Below are 16,809 nucleotides of genomic sequence, written 5' to 3'. Positions count from 1 at the left end.
TTGCGCCCGCACACAAAGGCCAAAGGAGGGAGGTTGACATGGCAGAGGTATTCTCCAGTGCGGGATAGACCGACATCATTAGTCATAGTCAATTTTGTCTCGAGTTGCTAAATCTACATGATGAGGTATAAGGCGGTTCGGGATACGTACTGTAAGAGGACACTTTTTGACCTTTGACTGAACATGCAGAACTTTAGATTTCCAGAATGAGCTACTTGTAGCCTAGAAGCATTAACTCGACCCACGCTATCTTGCCTTGCCAACTGTCATGAGTTTAACTCTTAAACCTGCGTGTATCCAGGAGGGATCACTGTTACTGGATAAGTTTCAGAGCCAAAGTCCAGCGATGAAGTGTTTAATCTATCCACACTGCTCGTTTGGACAGGGAGGAAAATCGTAGTTCCACCATAAAGCTGTCAATGAGCAACCAGTAACTGGCTAAAGTCATATAGACGACGTCAGAACATGTCCTTTTAAATGCAGGAACGTCTGAATGGTAATTTATGTGTAATTATGTTTAATTTTCAGCGACAAACTAGCATTTATTTCTAACAGACCCAGAGGCAACGTCACAATGAACGCAGGTCTACAGTGCCATCTAGTGCACAACAAGAGAATAACCATGTGATATCCAATTCACGAACGAATGGTTCTTTTGAACTAGTTATTTGAATCATTCGTTTGAACCAATTCGCAAAGCGTTTGTAAATCACTCGTCTGAGGGAAGTAAAACGTTGAGGTAGAGTGGCCACGGTCATAAAATCGAGTTATAAGTGTTATCTCTAAAAAGAACATTTTCACAGCACTAAATACTGTGGGCAAGGGAACAACTGTGATTCAAACGAATCGAGAGTGATGTATTTGAATCGGTTAAAGTGAACAGTCCTATTTGTTAAAACGAATCGAGCAATTAGGGATTATTATATGCATTACCTGTTATAAAACCACACCACCAAGATTTTTATAGAAACTTTGTCCACTTTTATTTCTTAAAACATCTTTATAAAAACACAAATATAAAATGAATGGGTAGTTCCACTGTGAATTCTTTTTTTTTTACATAGGTAATTTGCACATTACAAAGCCACCTTCTATGAAAAACATGATATATAATTGCAATTTTCTTTTAACAATTTCTGAAGAGAAAAATCCAAAAGGGTCAGAAAGCTAAAAACAAGGCAAAAAAAAAAAAAAAAAAAAAGGCAAAGAAAACCTATAAAAAGTGAAAATGAGGAAAGCACTAGTCAGCTCGAGAAAGGAAAGGAAAATGCACAATGTGTCTGTGTGAGTATGTGAGACAGTGAGAAAGTGTGAAAGTGTGAAAGAGCAATAAAGAAAGACGCAAAAAGGAATGACAAAGAATGATAATAACAGCAAAAAAGAAAGAATGAGGGATAGAGCTGAAATGAGGGAAGGACATGGGCTATCTGCTATTTGAGAAGGGCTCGGTAGAGCAGTTGCGAGTGGCTGGTGCTTTTCTCGTTCTCTAGACAGAAGAGCAGATCCCTGAGGTTTACACGCGTGATGCGCTGGCGAGTGTACTGCCTCGACGCTCCTGCATTTAAGCCCCCGGATGCACTCGCGCACAAACTTGAGCCCTGTCAACACACACACACAAACTTTATTTAATTACTAATGTTGGTAGATTGATAAAATAGGTGTAATGTAATAGTGACCATTCTAAGGGAGAAAAGAAAATGAGTGAGACTTAATTTAAACACACACACACACACACACACATATATATATATATATATATATAAAATTTTCTCTGAAAAAAGTGAATGATGCTATAATGTAATATAATATTAACGTAATATATATAAATTAATATAAAATGAAAATAAATAACATATAGAATTATATTTTTTCAATATTTTCATATTGTGAAGTTCTCTAACATTTGTAAATGATAATATAATATGACAAAAATATTATATAAGAAATAAATTGCATAAAACAGAAATGTTTATTTAAAATGATAAGAATTTGCTGAAAATGCATCACAAAATTATTTCAATAATTTTTTTAATAAATATTAATTGCAATATTTTTTCTGAAAATTGATGATAATGTAATATTAATATAAAAATATGAATAAACTAAAATAAAAACAAAATTATATAGAATTATTTAAATACATTCTTAATTTTGTAAAGTTTTTCTCTGCAAAATTTGAATATAAAAAAATAAATAAATAAAAATTACCAATAAATAGCATGATACATGAATATATTATTAAAATTGTGTAAAGAATTGCTGAACAAAATGGCTGTGTGTGACTATGCCTTTAGGCTGTCCTATCTGCCATTTGTGACAATCTGAGACCACTGAAGCACAACCTGACATCTCAAATCAGCCCAACAGGTGCTAAATTATTTAAAGAGGTCACGAAGAGGGACAGAAGGAGATGAGGACAAGGGCAGCAGACTGCCACGCTGAGGGAGAGATGTTTGGTACCTCTGTGTCAGTCCCAAATGAAGGAGAATCCAGTTTTCTTTTCTTTCTGGGTCCGATAGCCGCCAACGCCGTCAAGTTGGCATCTCTCTGTTGAATCTGAGCCAGTTCCTGCTGCTGCATCTGTAGCCACAGGCGCACATATATCAGCTCTGACCCATAATCAAACACATTAGTCCTCTGACAAGATAAACATCTCAAGTATGCCATCTTACCTCTTTGGCCTTCTGTTTCAGCCGCAGCTGCTCAGGGTCCTCTTGTCGCGAGCGTGACTGCAAAACATAAATAGCAATTAGAGAGGATCGACAGTCAAAACACACAGAGACATCTGCTGGAATCAAATAAATATGAAAAAATGAAGGCTGTCAATCAATGAAAATATTTAATTGTGATTAATTTAGATGTACACTTACAATACCATTTAAAAGTTTGGACACAGTAAGATGTTGTAATGTTTTTGACAGAAGTTTCCAATTTTTCTGATCAAAAATACAGCAAAAACAGTAATGCTGTGAAATATAAGAATTGAACTGTTTCCTATTTTAAAATATTTTAAAATGTAATTTATTCCTGTGATGGGGAAGTTGAATTTTCAACAACCATTACTCCAGTCTTCAGTGTCACATGACCATTCAGAAATTATTCATATGCTGATTTGCTGCTCAAGAAACATTTACTATTTTTATTAATACTGAAGCTTTTGTGTAAACTGTGATACAATAGAAACTACAAAAGAACAGCATTTCTTTGTTTGACTTGTTCTGTAAGAGTGAAGAAGTCTTTGCTGTCCTTTCTTTTTCTTTACTGATCGTTTTAATGCACCCTAGCTGAATAAAATAATTTCAAATTTTTTAACTGTAGTGTACATGTATAAAGATAGACAGAGACAGAGTATAAACAGAGAAAGAGGTACAGAGAGAGAGCAAGAGAGAGAGAGAGGGATTTATTTTAAGTTGGACAAGGCAGGATTAAAAAAAAAAGAATCCCGAAATGTAGCAAACAACAATTAACATCATAAAATAAATCATAATAAAATCATTAAATCATAACAAATTATAAGTAATGCTAGCCTGCATTCCTCCACGCTGATGTTCACATTATTCATATAAATAGTGGCGTTTTGTTTGTACGTTACTTTACTTATGCCTAATGATACTGTGTTGATAGTGTAGCACTTTTATTATTATTTGTGTGTTCATTTACATAATTTCCTACATTTCAGTTCTTGAAAGAGTAGAGTGTCTAAATAAGCACTCAATTTGAAACTCGGTAAACTTAGAGCCATTCCCATGAGCTGTGGTACTGGACAAAAATGAAGTGAAACGAGAGATTGAAACAAATACTGCAGATTCACTCTCTCCCTGACACACTGAGTCTTGTTTTATTTTCAGTATCATATTTGGAATGAATTGTGATGCACTGAATCATAGCGTATCTTGTTTGAAAATAAAATAAAGCCATTAATCATAGTTAATGAATCGCAAGCATCAAATCCATTGTAGTGTGTGAGAGAGAAAAAAATCACTGAGAAAAAAAAAATTACCACTGAGTTTGGAAGTCTGAACCAGTTCTGAACTTAAATCAATGATCAGAACCCCTGGCCAATGGTAGTAATAGAGGTGTGTGTGTGTGTGTGTGTGAGAGAGAGAGAGGGAGAGAGAGTATGGCTGGAGGTGGTTTACTAACCTTAGCTGCCTTCATTAAAATTTCTCTCTCCTGCTCCTCTTTCTTCTGTTTCTCCAACTGGTCAAGTTGCTCAAAGAACTTCAGCTGAGAGCGAACATCCTCCACCTGCTCATACCGACTATCCTCCTGCACACACATCATTAACATTACACACAGCCTTACAGGCTCACAACAAAAGCTGACACTCAAAGGATGGAGAGCTTTTGAGACCGAAACCCACACTAGCCTCCGGATTCATAATTCCGATTCTGACATAAAGGAAGCACATCCAGGATTCAACAAAGTGTGGGAAAGAAATATAAAAATATGTTACTATCAACATACTTTAATGAGCTAGCCCAACTGGGTCACCAGACTTGCCTTGTAAGTCATGTTCTTTTGCTGGGCGATCAATGAGACCTTCTCTAGAAGGTTTTGCAGTCTCTGCTGAGTGGCATGAGAGACGATGTTCACAACCTCGGGACCCAGCTCTGTCACTCCAAATCTTCGGCCTGACCACATACAGGACAACAACTGTTAGCTCTGGTAAAACAGTACATTGTAGTAAAATTTCTGTAACTAGAAGTCTCACCTATCTCTAGTATCTTGTGCTGTAGCATGCTGGCGGAGAGGAAAGCTTCATCCTTACAAGATCGCGTGACTGCGCCAACCAGCTCCGAGTTGGTGGCCAGGATACGTGCGCTCTCCTCCGAAAGATTAACGCCTGCCATTGAGGCCACGTCATTAATGTCATCATCATCCCTGGACAGATTTAGACATACAAGAATATATGTTAGAGAGTTTGTTTTTCTAGTTTTACAAATGCTGCAAAACTATACCTACAATATATACTATAGTTTAACTCTTTTGTATAACTACTCAAATGACAATTTATCTTACTTTCAAGTATATAAAAGTATATGATATGTCTGTGTAATATATCAAATAACATTTTAAATAAATCACATTAATATTAGAACTCTTATAAGCTAATTTTTTTATAATTAATCATTTATGCTCAGTACAGTTTTGTTATTGTCAACTAAAACTAAAATTAGTTTAAATAAAAGAAAATACAAATATTAGATAAAATCTCCACAAATTTCCACTAACTGAAATAAAATCAATTGAAGTTGAATTACTAAACTTACTTAAAACTAAAACTTAAATGAAATAAAGCAGAAATACTTATAAGAAAATAATTAAGCTGACAAAAGCAAAACAAAATTACTTAAACCTAAAATGAAATAAAAACTATCAAATAAAATACAAAAATATAAAAAATAATAGCTAAAAGTATAAATACACTGGCATGGGAAAGTTTGGGAACCCCTTGCAGAATCTGTGAAAATGTAAATAATTTTGACAAAATAAGAGAATTCATACTAAATTTTTTATTTAGTACTGTCCGGAGTAAGATATTTTACATAAAAGATGTTTACATATAGTCCACAAAAAAATTGCTGAAATTATTAAAATAACCCCATTCAGGGGAAGTCGTGGCCTAGTGGTTAGAGAGTTTGACTCCTAACCCTAAGGTGTGGGTTCAAGTCTCGGGCCGGCAATACCAGGACAGAGGTGCCCTTGAGCAAGGCACCGAACCCCCAACTGCTCCCCGGGTTCTGCAGCATAAATGGCTGTACACTGCTCCGGGTGTGTGTTCACGGTGTGTGTGTGTGTGTGTGTGTGAGTGTGTGTGTGTGTGTGTGTGTTCACTGCTGTGTGTGTGCACTTTGGATGGGTTAAATGCAGAGCAGGAATTCTGAGTATGGGTCACCATACTTGGCTGTATGTCACGTCATGTCACTATACAAAAAGTTAATACTGTGTGTGGTTACCTGGATGATCCATGACTGTTTTTTTGTTTTGTGATGGTTGTTCATGAGTCCCTTATTTGTTCTGAACAGTTAAACTGGGCACTGTTCTTCAGAAAATTCCTCCAGGTCCTGCAGATTCTTCAGTTTTCCAGCAACTTTTGCATATTTGAACCCTTTCCAGCAGTGACTGTATGATTTTGAGATCCATCTTTTCACACCAAGGACAACTGAGGGACCAAACACAACTATTAAAAAATTTCAAACATTCACTGATGCTCCAGAAGGAAACACGATGCATTAAGAGCCGGGGGGTGTAAACTTTCGGAATTTGAAGATCAAGATAAATTGTACTTAATTTGTGTTCTGGGCAACATATCTTCTGTTGCTTCCAAAGGGCAGTACTAAATGGAAAAAAATGATATTTCGACAAAATAAGAAAAATTAGAAGAAAATGAATGAAGAATAAAGAAACCATCATCCTGTTCAAAAGTTTTCACCCCCGGCTCTTAATGCCTCGTGTTTCCTTATGGAGCATCAGTGAATGATAGAATGTTTATGTCCCTCAATTGTCCTCAGTGTGAAAAGATGGATCTCAAAATCATACAGTCACTGCTTGAAAGGGTTTAAATACACAAAACTGAAGAATCTGCAGGACCTGGAGGATTTTTCTGAAGAACAGTGCCCAGTTTAACTGTTCAGAACAAAAAAGGCACTCATGAACAACCATCACAAAACAAAAAAACAGTCATGGATCATCCAGGTAACCACACACAGTATTAAGAACCAATGGTTCCCAAACTTTTAAATGGGGTTATTTTAATAATTTGAACAATCTTTGTTGTCTTGTGGACTATATGTAAACATCTTTTATGTAAAACATCTTACTCAGGACAGTACTAAATAAAAAATAACATGCATTTTGTATGATCTCTATTTTGTTAAAATTATTCACATTTTCACAGATTCTGCAAGGGGTTCCCAAACTTTTGCATGTCACTGTAGTTAAATAGTAAAAATTTATATTACACCGTTATGTGACCCATGGTCAATAAAATAACACTAAAATTTATAAAACACACACAAAAAACTACTTACAACATAAAAAAAATTAACCAACCTTAAAATGCTACATATTTTCATCACAATCAGTTTAGCTAAACTTTGTGTACTACTCATGTATGTTGTGCACAATGTCTCCTGGGTAAACGTTGCTGTGCATGGCATCAGAAAAGTGAAATGAACACAACACAAACCTGAAAGTTCCTCCAGCACCATCCTTTGTTTTATTTTTCTGAGCTAACGCTACAGACACAGAGCCCGGAGCCAGTTTAGTGCTACTCACAACACCCTGCTTCACAGCGACTGAAAGAGAGAGAAAGAGAGAGAGAGAGGTTATGTTTTGTGTCATTATGTTATGAAACAAAACAGACAGTGATGGATTTGACAGACACACTAACCTGTCTGGATCTGTTTGAGCTGCACCTGAGGCTGACCCACCACTATGTGGCTGTGGGGTTGACCCCTGAGGGTCACCATGGGAGTGGTTGTCAGGGTAACCTGAGGGGGCTTCACTATTGCCCCCTGCTGTGGAGGCTGCAATACCTGAACAACAACATTGAATGCAGTTCTATAATTACAACCGATGAGAGAATTTTAGGCCAGCTGTTAGAATGGTCATTTGTTTTTAAATATTTGTTTATATATGAATTCGTATTCATTACTATTATAATAGATCATGTTTGATTCATGTTTGTTTATATCATATAATTGCATTAACTATTATTATTATTATTATTGTTATCATATACTACTAATAATATGTGGAATGGGACTCAGAATGAAATTTAACCTTTTATTAACAAAAACTTTCATCAAATATTTCCATGTTATGATAATTGCAATATGACTTATTTCAATAACAACAAAAAAGTTTTGAATCCGTATCTTTAACTACATGTTGACATACAAAGTTAACACTGATTAAAGTCTTGTGATCTTTAAGTACACATAAACCATGAAAAAATTATTCAAAACTAATCTGCTGATCTTCTTTCTGAACGGTTCATACAAAAGAACCAGCAAGAGTCATTTATTTGTGAATCAGACTGACCAGTTGCATTGCAGTGTCTATACCAGTTTGTTGATGCAGTGCAAGAAACAATTATCTGTCCACTTCAGTGAAGAATGCGGATATTCAAGAAACATTAACAAAAATATGTCATAAAAATAATTTTGCTTTATCAGTATTATCAGGCACAAATCTTTACTCTTTGTCACCGACAGTCAATATTCCACACTAATGTGTAAGAAACATCAGTTAGTTATAATTACATGCATATGATGTTTCCTATTGTAATAATTGACACAGCTCAGAGTGATGTTTTACTTTGCCACAAGGCAAATAAAGGCATTACCATTCAACAATTTAAACTATGAACTAAAGCAATTAAGCTCCAATCATTTAGCTCAGTGTAAATTAAGACTAAACACCTCATTTTACCTGCAATGTGCTGTTAGCATTAATAATCCCAACAGTGTCCTTGCACCTCACTAAAGAACACATCAAGTAAATTATGCATGTAGGTCTGTGTTTACCAGAGAGGCAGTCTGGCTGGAGTTGCTGAGGGCAGGCTGGATGAGCGTGCGGTGAGCTGTGGCGGTGGTACCAGCCGTGTTAGAGCTGGTCAGCACCACAGCAGGTGCCTGGAGGCCCTGGCTCTGCTGGATGAAGGCTGTGGAGTCAGGAGTGAGCTGTCGAAGAGCTGGAAGACTCCTCTGAAGAAACACATGGAAAATGATTTTTCTCCAATTAGTAGATACTTACTGTATAGTAATTTATTAAATGTTAATTACTATATAATTGTGTAGTTCCGAATGACATGAATTGAGTTACATTTTCATTAAATTTTAAGATCTTTACCTTAAGGAAAGGCACTAAATAAGGCTGAGGAGAGGAGTTGAGCTCTTTGTAGAGCCTGCTGGTGAACTCCTCTGCTTCAATCTTCCCTTCCTGAGGGGACAAACACCAAAAACAAAACATACATAGGGACATTTTAGCATATTTATAGGTTCATACATTTTTGCTCACAAATCAAATTACACTTTTTAATGAAATTGTTGATATTATAATTTTTTTATTGAAAAAAGGAAGAAAAAAAATGGTTCAATTGTATGAATTAAATGAAAAATCTTAAAATGTATGTAATTATTTTAAGAATAAATTATTACGTATTACACTAAACATTAATACTTTTATTCAGAAAGAACACATTAAACTGAGCAAAATTATCACGTTTGTCACCAAAAAATTAAGCAGCACAACTGTTTTCAACATTGATAATAATAAGAAATATTTCTTGAGCAAATCTATTAAATCTATTAAAATATAAACTGGTCATTTTCAGTAATATTTCATAATAATATTGCATATAGTACAACAATATTACTTTATTTGCTACATATTTAATCAAATAAATGCATCTGTGGTCAGTATGAAAGACTTCTTTAAAAATGTGTAAAAATAATAATAATAATATTTTCAAACATTAATAAAAAAAATAGAAGCATTTTTATGAATGGTCACAGACTTGGACCCCACTGCAGGGGTAGAATATGAAACAAAGTGACAAAGGTAATCTGTTCAATTCAGGTTTTCCACACATCATTTTAAAAAAGAACAACTCGCACAATTATGATAAAATGTCAACATTTTTTCACAGAGTTAGAAACATACTCAACCTCTGAAACTCACCAGCAGGTTCTTGACCAGCTCTTTAACGTTAGCGACAGTCTCTGATGACTGCTTACCACTAGTGGCCAGCTTTATCAGCGTGGACAAGAAGTTCCTACATTTCTTTACATTCTCCATTGTCTCCTATAAAAAAAAAGAAGTGATTGCATTAGCACAATGTAGTTTTACTCTGCAGCAGCTTACGGTTCTCCATACCTTGGATGCATACAAATGTTCAGGTTAAGATTTAATGGCATGAGCCTTGCATCAGTTGGGGATATCGGGGGATTCCCACTCTGAGAACAGACATTTCATTTAGGTTTGCACTTGGAAATCTCTTTAACTCCTTTTTACCATATTTAATCAGGTCAGTTTACAGACCTTTCGAGAAGCCTTTAAGCATGAAGCTAAACGCTCAGGACAGTTTCTTCGGTTGTGAACCAGTGTTGTGTGACTGCTAAGTTAGTGCAGCCTCTCACCGTTGCCGAGGAGATGGTGGTCCCTGTGGCAGCAGTCACAGTCCTCTGGGCGGTTCCTGCCTGCACTGACAACACTGCACCCACAGAGGAGGCCTGCTGACACACCAGAGAGAAGGAGTACAGAGAGAGAAGAAGATAACAGCCACCTCAGAAATACACCTTCCAGGACAAACTGATTCCTGTCCTTTCTAAAGGGACTGTTTCTACATGATCTTTCATAGCTACCTGTACAGGTGGTCTCTGGAGTGTGGTAGTGGCCGTGCTGCTGGCTGTAGGAGAGCCCTGCTTTATGATGGTGGTAGGAGTCACCTGTCGGGCCATCAGAGGAGTTCCAGGTGCCTGCAAATATCAGACAGACATCAATGAGCAAATGCTGACATGGGGAATGAATTAAAAAGAATGGATCCAACTAGTTAATAGTTAACTTGCTCAATAATACACATGGCTTGATGCCCCAGGGCCAGTGTGAGAGATTTTTATTGCTAGTTGACAAAACTTTCATATATCCCATTGGACCCATGCTGTTTCGCTACATTTTATGCTCTAAAACATAGCATTTTTGTGATCTAATGAACAATTTCAAATCAAAATAAAACAAATCAGTAACATTTTACACCATATTCCACTGCTTTCTAACAATAGTGTATTTATGAATTAATACTTGGGGTGTGCGATATTGACAAAAAATAATATCTACAATAACAATAATTAAACAATTTTTACTAAGTGCTTTAACCTTAAGGAACACCAAGGACAACCGACTACAAAAGACTCCTAAAGTTTTTGATATTCTTCATGTTGCCATTTCACACTGACAATAATCACACTGACAGAAATTCATGTTTTCCAATCAGTTTAAACTCATTTTTTGCATTTTGTGGGCATTTTTATCTTTATAAAGCCATTTTTCTAAAAGTGTCCATTATCTTTTGAGTCAAATTCTATAAGACACTTGGGCTGTTACCAAGCAAATGAAATCAGTATCAACAAAATTCATCTTTGCAATGAGAGGAAACACAGAAGTTGCATCTGAAGAGGCATTTAGATGTATTTACACACTGTTTAATGCAAGACATGAATGGTTTTAACTTTTGCAATTACAAATGCATATATTTTTAATATATAATATTATATATATATATATATATATATATTTATATTTTTTAATATATATATATATATATATATATATATAACATTGAATACTTATATTTGAAATTATTTAAATAATAAAAGAAACTTTGAATGTGAATGTATTAATAGACTGAATCATGTAGTGCTGTCAAACGATTAATCGTGATTAATTGCATCCAAAATAAAGGTTTTTGTTAACATATGTATACTGTGTATATTTATTATGTATATATAAATACACACACATGCATGTATATATTTAGGAAAATATGGTTGTTTATATATTAAATATATTTATATATAATATAAAATATAATAATTTAAATATACATGTAAATATTTTCAAAATATATACTGTATGTGTGCATATTTATATATACATAATAAATATACACAGTACACACATATATTATGTAAGCAAAAACTTTTATGTTGGATGCGATCGATCACGATTAATCGTTTGACAGCACTAGAATCATGCAATAAAAGAACACACTCTAATATACGCACACTAGTCTAGACTTCACGTAATGTATATGTGCTCTCTGAAGGGGTGTTTTGAATGGTTTTTGCAAAATACTCGATAACGTCAAATCGCACACTGTTAAAAAATTACGATATTATCGCAGACGATATATATCACACACACCCCTAATTAATACACATTTGGAGTTACACAACTATTTGAAATAACAATAAAACTGTAAAATAGTATTGCAATGCAAAATAAATATAAATAATTTTCATATATTTTTATAAAATTAATCATTTAGTTTAGAATTTTTTCTGCCTTTACAAAATTGTCACTGATCCTACCACATGTATGATAAATAGCTATTCAGCCAAACAGAAAAAATTAAAAAAATCTATTGTTAAAAGCATGCATCAGATACCCCATATTATAACTATATAAGTCTATATAATTATATAATACCATAAATATATTTATTATTCCGCAGTCATTTTGAAATATGTACTGCAAGTGTCAGTTGAGTTTGGGGTGGTCAGAGGGTATTACCTGTGCAGAGGTGATCTGCCCAGGGGTGGTGCTGGTGGGGGCAGCAGGACGGGCGGCCTGAGACTGGGCCTGCATCTGTGCCAACATCTGCTGTGGGATCATCAGTAACTGACCACTATCACTACGCACCAACACCATACCTGCACACACAAACATGACACATATAGAAGGGCTTCCTTCCTGTGTAAATTGTTACTCATTAGTGAGATTTTCCTATTGATCTGACTAGAGTCAAGTCTGGTAACCGTGTCCTGCTTAGAGGCACGAAGAATAATGCGCACAGTTGGTGGCCTATATTTGCACAGCACACTGAGAACCCTACACACTCCGTCTCCGTTACCGTGTGAACCAACGGATGTGTTCTGAACAGAAACTGTTGGTTGGAGAATCCAGATGGCCTCTTGTAGAAAAATCTGTCAAGTATTCTGTCCAGCCAAACAACAGGCTTGTCAGAATGACCAGAGCATACAGTCAAAAGAAAAATCACTAGAAAAAGAATAACTTCATGTGCATTTTCTGAAGCAAATACTAGTGCTTGTGACTGTGAGAAAGTAAGAGAATAGTGTCGAGGTCTTCACTAAAATCACCCAATAAAAGGCCGGTCACACTACACTTTTCATTCCATTGACTTTCATTCATATGTATGTGAATGCTGAAGACTGGAAAGGAAACGCAGGCTTATACAAAGAACTTTCACAGTTTTGTAGTTTGGTGAACTTTATCCTGCAAATTTGTATCTTGCCAAGACATGTGACCAATAGAAGATTATTACATCAAAGCATGACCTCTTAGTGGATTGTGGATTTTTACATTTTGGATTTTTTATAAGTCATTAGCTACAAGATGAATTTATGTTTAAAAAAATAAAAAATGCTGCTGAGTGTGACATCTGAAGACATTTTACACACTCAAAGGGAAGTGTAACTGCCCCTTAAGCAGAAGAGAGGTAGAGGAATGCGAGACAGAGAGAAGTGAAACCAGTATTAGCATTTTAAAGTTCTTATAAAATCACTGGAAGTTACATTTTAAACTTTTTAGCACTGAAATTGAATGGAAGAATCTAAACCTTCAACCTCAAGTTAAAATAATAACTAAGAATTTACAAAAAGTTTGAAAGGAATCATATTTGCAAGAACTATGGCCAAACTTCAACCCAACATTTCCCTTCAATTTCAGCTACTACTGGTAAAACACCTTAAAGTGTTGATTTTAAAATGAAAAAAAAAAAAACTCACTTGGAAGATGATATATTGATATCAACAAGCTTTCTAACTATTTATAACTTGAATGCACAGAAAAAGGTACAAAAAAGCCATAATTTACTCGTTGTGTTGTTCCAAACCTTCACGTTTTTTTAATTCTGAGCACAAAAGGAGATGTTAAGCAAAATGCATCTCCTTTTTTCCCATACAGTGAAAGTGAATGACGCTGTCTGAAGATCTCCTTTTGTGTCGTGCAGAATAAAGAAAGATATGCAGGTATGAAGGATGTACTGTTCTAAGGAAAACTATACTTTATATACATTTCAGGAACTTTAACTGCTCTGCTGTTATTGTATGCACCACTTACAGTGTGCACCACAAACTTCGCACAAGATAACAGATGGCGGTTAAAATCTCCACAACTTCCTCTATTACACAAATTCACATAATTATACACACATGCAAGGGGAGTGCTAGTGTGAGTGAGGTACCTGGAGGTAGCTGAATGTTATGGATGTTCTGGCCCGGAGTGCTCTGAGGGAGTCGGGGTGCTAACACCTGTGGCGCAATGGCCCTGATGGCAGTACTCGATCCCACTGCTGCTGCAACAGTTACCGGAGCCACAGTTCTCGCAACCCCCTGCAAAACAGCCCCCTTGGCCACTCCAGAGCCGAGAGTCATGGTGCCGGCGGGCTGGATGATAGTTTTAGTAGCCTCGGACTTGCTCGCTGAGACAGAAGCAAGAGTCTGGTTCATCAAAAGAGGGGTCGTTGTAGTAGTAGAAACGTTAGTAGTAATGGTAATTCCCGGGGTCGCTACATTGGCTACAGTCGCCGGAACGGTGTTATTGTTATTACTCCCGTTAACAGTTAAACCTGTTCCAGCAGTTTGCATAGATGGCCTGACAACTGTCACTGAGGGACCTGCACTGGATGCTGCCGCTGGAGGATTCCCGTAAGAAGACTGTATCACTGTGTTTGGGCTTGGGGCGACAGTGACACCTTTCGCTACTGCGGGCCCGTTATTAACAACTGGGACAGAAGTTGAAGCCTCGTCTGATGATGATGATGGGCCACTGGACACTGGAGTGCCGCTTTCAGTGTGCGGATCCATTGCATTGCCTCCGTTCAAAGTTTGCACCGTGGACGTCCCGGTCAAAGTAGTTACCATAGCATTAAGAAACACTGGATCGGCTTAGCTGTCTTCCATCTGTGCTTCTGGCACATCAGTTCAGGAAGTTTGGGTTTTCATCCGCTTTTCCCTGCACTTGCTTTTCGAAGGAACACCGTGAGTGAAGGGGAGTCTCGTGTCACAATGTCAATACAGATTTGACAAGCGCCCGTGTAACCTCAAGTCCACTAGCAACAATGCTCTTGGGAGAAATAATCATCTAACACACTTGAAGAGCAGCAGCTTTCATTATGTTCATATTTACAAGAGCTCGCAGAATGTCAACATCAGCTAACGTTAGTTGAATTGCCTCTTTTACCGGAGTCAGCGGGGTGATTTTCCGGCTGCCTGGGCGCTTACCTCAAACTTATTGTGACAAGATGTGGAAACTTCTAATCTAATACAACCTGAAGTATCGGTAAAAAAAAGTTTCTTTCCCACTCTTTTAATACAGAAATCCTTATACAGCAGGTCAAAGCCTGCCGCCATCTTCGATGTGAACAGTGAGGAGCTTTGGACAAAATGACATTGCGCATGCGCGCAGAAGCGGAAACGTCATTACGCTGGATTTTTGCAGCGCCCTCATTGGTTGTCCTCCTGCGTGGAGGCGGGACACAGGGAAACGTCAGTTGATTCTGGCGGAGCGCGGTCAGAGTCTGTCTGTCATCGAGAAAAGGGCCTTGTTAAGTTGATAAACAATCGTTGATTTATTCGCAGATTGCTCTTGGGCATATCTAGAGGCACTCTTAGCTGTTATGTGTTGGTTATACAGCGTGTAGCGGCTATTCGGTGAACTTCACAGCGGGCTGTCTTTCCCCAAGATGGCCCCGTGTTTTGAAGCGTCTGTGTTGAAAGCGTGAAAAGGCGCCACACCTCTGCCAGCGTGACTGGCCATAGAGGGCACGCGTGCAACTGCATCCTTAGTTCACAGGGTTCCTGTTCAACCCCATTTGACTTAACGTCACATTATCCTCACCTCTACTTCGCTCCGTTACATGCTGTATTTTTGCAGTCGCGTTTTATTCTTTGTGTTGCACTGTGTTAACTAAACTTTTAGCTAAACTTTAAAATGTCTTAACTTTGCAAGCACATTAAGCATATAATATGGCAATAAAAGCTATGAAGGGACAATCTTGAATGAACCAATAAAAAGCTTATTTTTTTGGGTGGGGGTGGGGGACACAAAGTTTATCATTTTAATAATGCATTAGCTCATTAGCAGTTAAAGTCTGTAACACATCTTAAGATAAACATTAATATTAAGTGTAGTAAAATCGTTTAACAACCTTGTTCTTTGCGGTTTTAAAATCATGTACAGTGTTGTGAACATTTATATAATATAATGCATGCAATATCTAAAATATTGAATTTGATAAACTAATTGTACAGCTGAAAATAGTTTAAGTCGTTTATGAAAAAAGCAGATATTGAGGTTCAAAAGATGGGGATGCTGATGTTGTGTGGGTTTTTTTTTTTTTCATTTCTGGTTTGAGAAGAGTATATATGTCATGAAATTAAAATAACTAGTGCTTTGGAACAGTCTGTTTTTTTGTTTGTTTGTTTGTTTGTTTTGTTTTGTTTTTTAAGAAAAAAAACAATATATACTTTCCTGCTTGGCATAGATTAAAATACAAAGATGGAGAAAAACAGTAATATGTGGTGCTATAATTGCATCCAATGACTGTGCAAAGTGATTATATTGTTGTGAAAATAAATAGTGTTAAATCTTGGTCTAGGATGATTGTTTTTTCACAATTTACAACTGACTGAAAGTGCCTATAAAAGAGGTCAAAAAAGTAAATGTTAAGTTTAAATGTTATAATATGTTACATAGTATACAATCCTTGATATTGTGCCAAAATATAATAGACTTACAACAGAAAAAGACTCAGATCATAGTTTTTACTTTAATACAAGAACTGGTATAATCACTCTCTAAGTGAATAGATGAGGCAGTTGTGGCACTTGAAAAGCAACATTTTAGACAGCAGAAAAAATTATATTGGCAGAAAAACAATACTGAAAAAAAAAACAATACTTTTATACCTAAAAGTATTTATTATTCTAATTGTTGTTGAAAATGTCTCACAAAATGATTTAATCACACCTTTTCTCTGTGTATAATTGCTCTTGATTT

General features: G+C 36.2%; 1 protein-coding gene across 2 annotated transcripts; it reads right to left on the bottom strand.

The window, feature by feature from the left end:
* Positions 1–958: 958 nt before the first annotated feature.
* LOC109069648 (transcription initiation factor TFIID subunit 4-like) lies at positions 959–15,755 on the bottom strand. Of its 2 annotated transcripts, none has more exons than XM_019086268.2 (15): positions 13,994–15,755; positions 12,301–12,440; positions 10,374–10,487; positions 10,149–10,244; positions 9,691–9,813; positions 8,860–8,949; positions 8,535–8,714; positions 7,397–7,541; positions 7,193–7,301; positions 4,715–4,884; positions 4,504–4,634; positions 4,144–4,269; positions 2,673–2,729; positions 2,461–2,580; positions 959–1,598 (listed from the first exon to the last, which is right to left on the bottom strand). In XM_019086268.2, the coding sequence occupies exons 1-15, from the start codon at positions 14,670–14,672 to the stop codon at positions 1,431–1,433; spliced, it is 2,448 nt and encodes an 815-aa protein (XP_018941813.2). In that variant the 5' UTR covers positions 14,673–15,755; the 3' UTR covers positions 959–1,430. The 2 variants fall into 2 exon arrangements, with proteins under 2 accessions (XP_018941813.2, XP_042590209.1); XM_042734275.1 differs by having other exon boundaries at positions 10,149–10,241.
* Between the last annotated feature and the right edge of the window lie 1,054 nt (positions 15,756–16,809).

The sequence above is a fragment of the Cyprinus carpio genome, chromosome B11, assembly GCF_018340385.1.
Source record: "Cyprinus carpio isolate SPL01 chromosome B11, ASM1834038v1, whole genome shotgun sequence".
NCBI lineage: Eukaryota > Metazoa > Chordata > Actinopteri > Cypriniformes > Cyprinidae > Cyprinus > Cyprinus carpio.
The sequence above is the reverse complement of the archived record's forward strand: the minus strand, read 5'-3'. Positions and strand labels throughout refer to the sequence as shown.

Bases quoted from the DNA above. Each gene is read 5' to 3' on its own strand.
- LOC109069648 (XM_019086268.2), bottom strand. From the start codon at position 14,672: ATGGTAACTACTTTGACCGGGACGTCCACGGTGCAAACTTTGAACGGA. The intron at 7,302-7,396 runs GTTAGTGTGTCT...TCTCTCTTTCAG, and splicing joins GCTCAAACAGATCCAGACAG to TCGCTGTGAAGCAGGGTGTT. The intron at 4,270-4,503 runs GCAAGTCTGGTG...ATGTGTGTGCAG, and splicing joins AAAAGAACATGACTTACAAG to GAGGATAGTCGGTATGAGCA.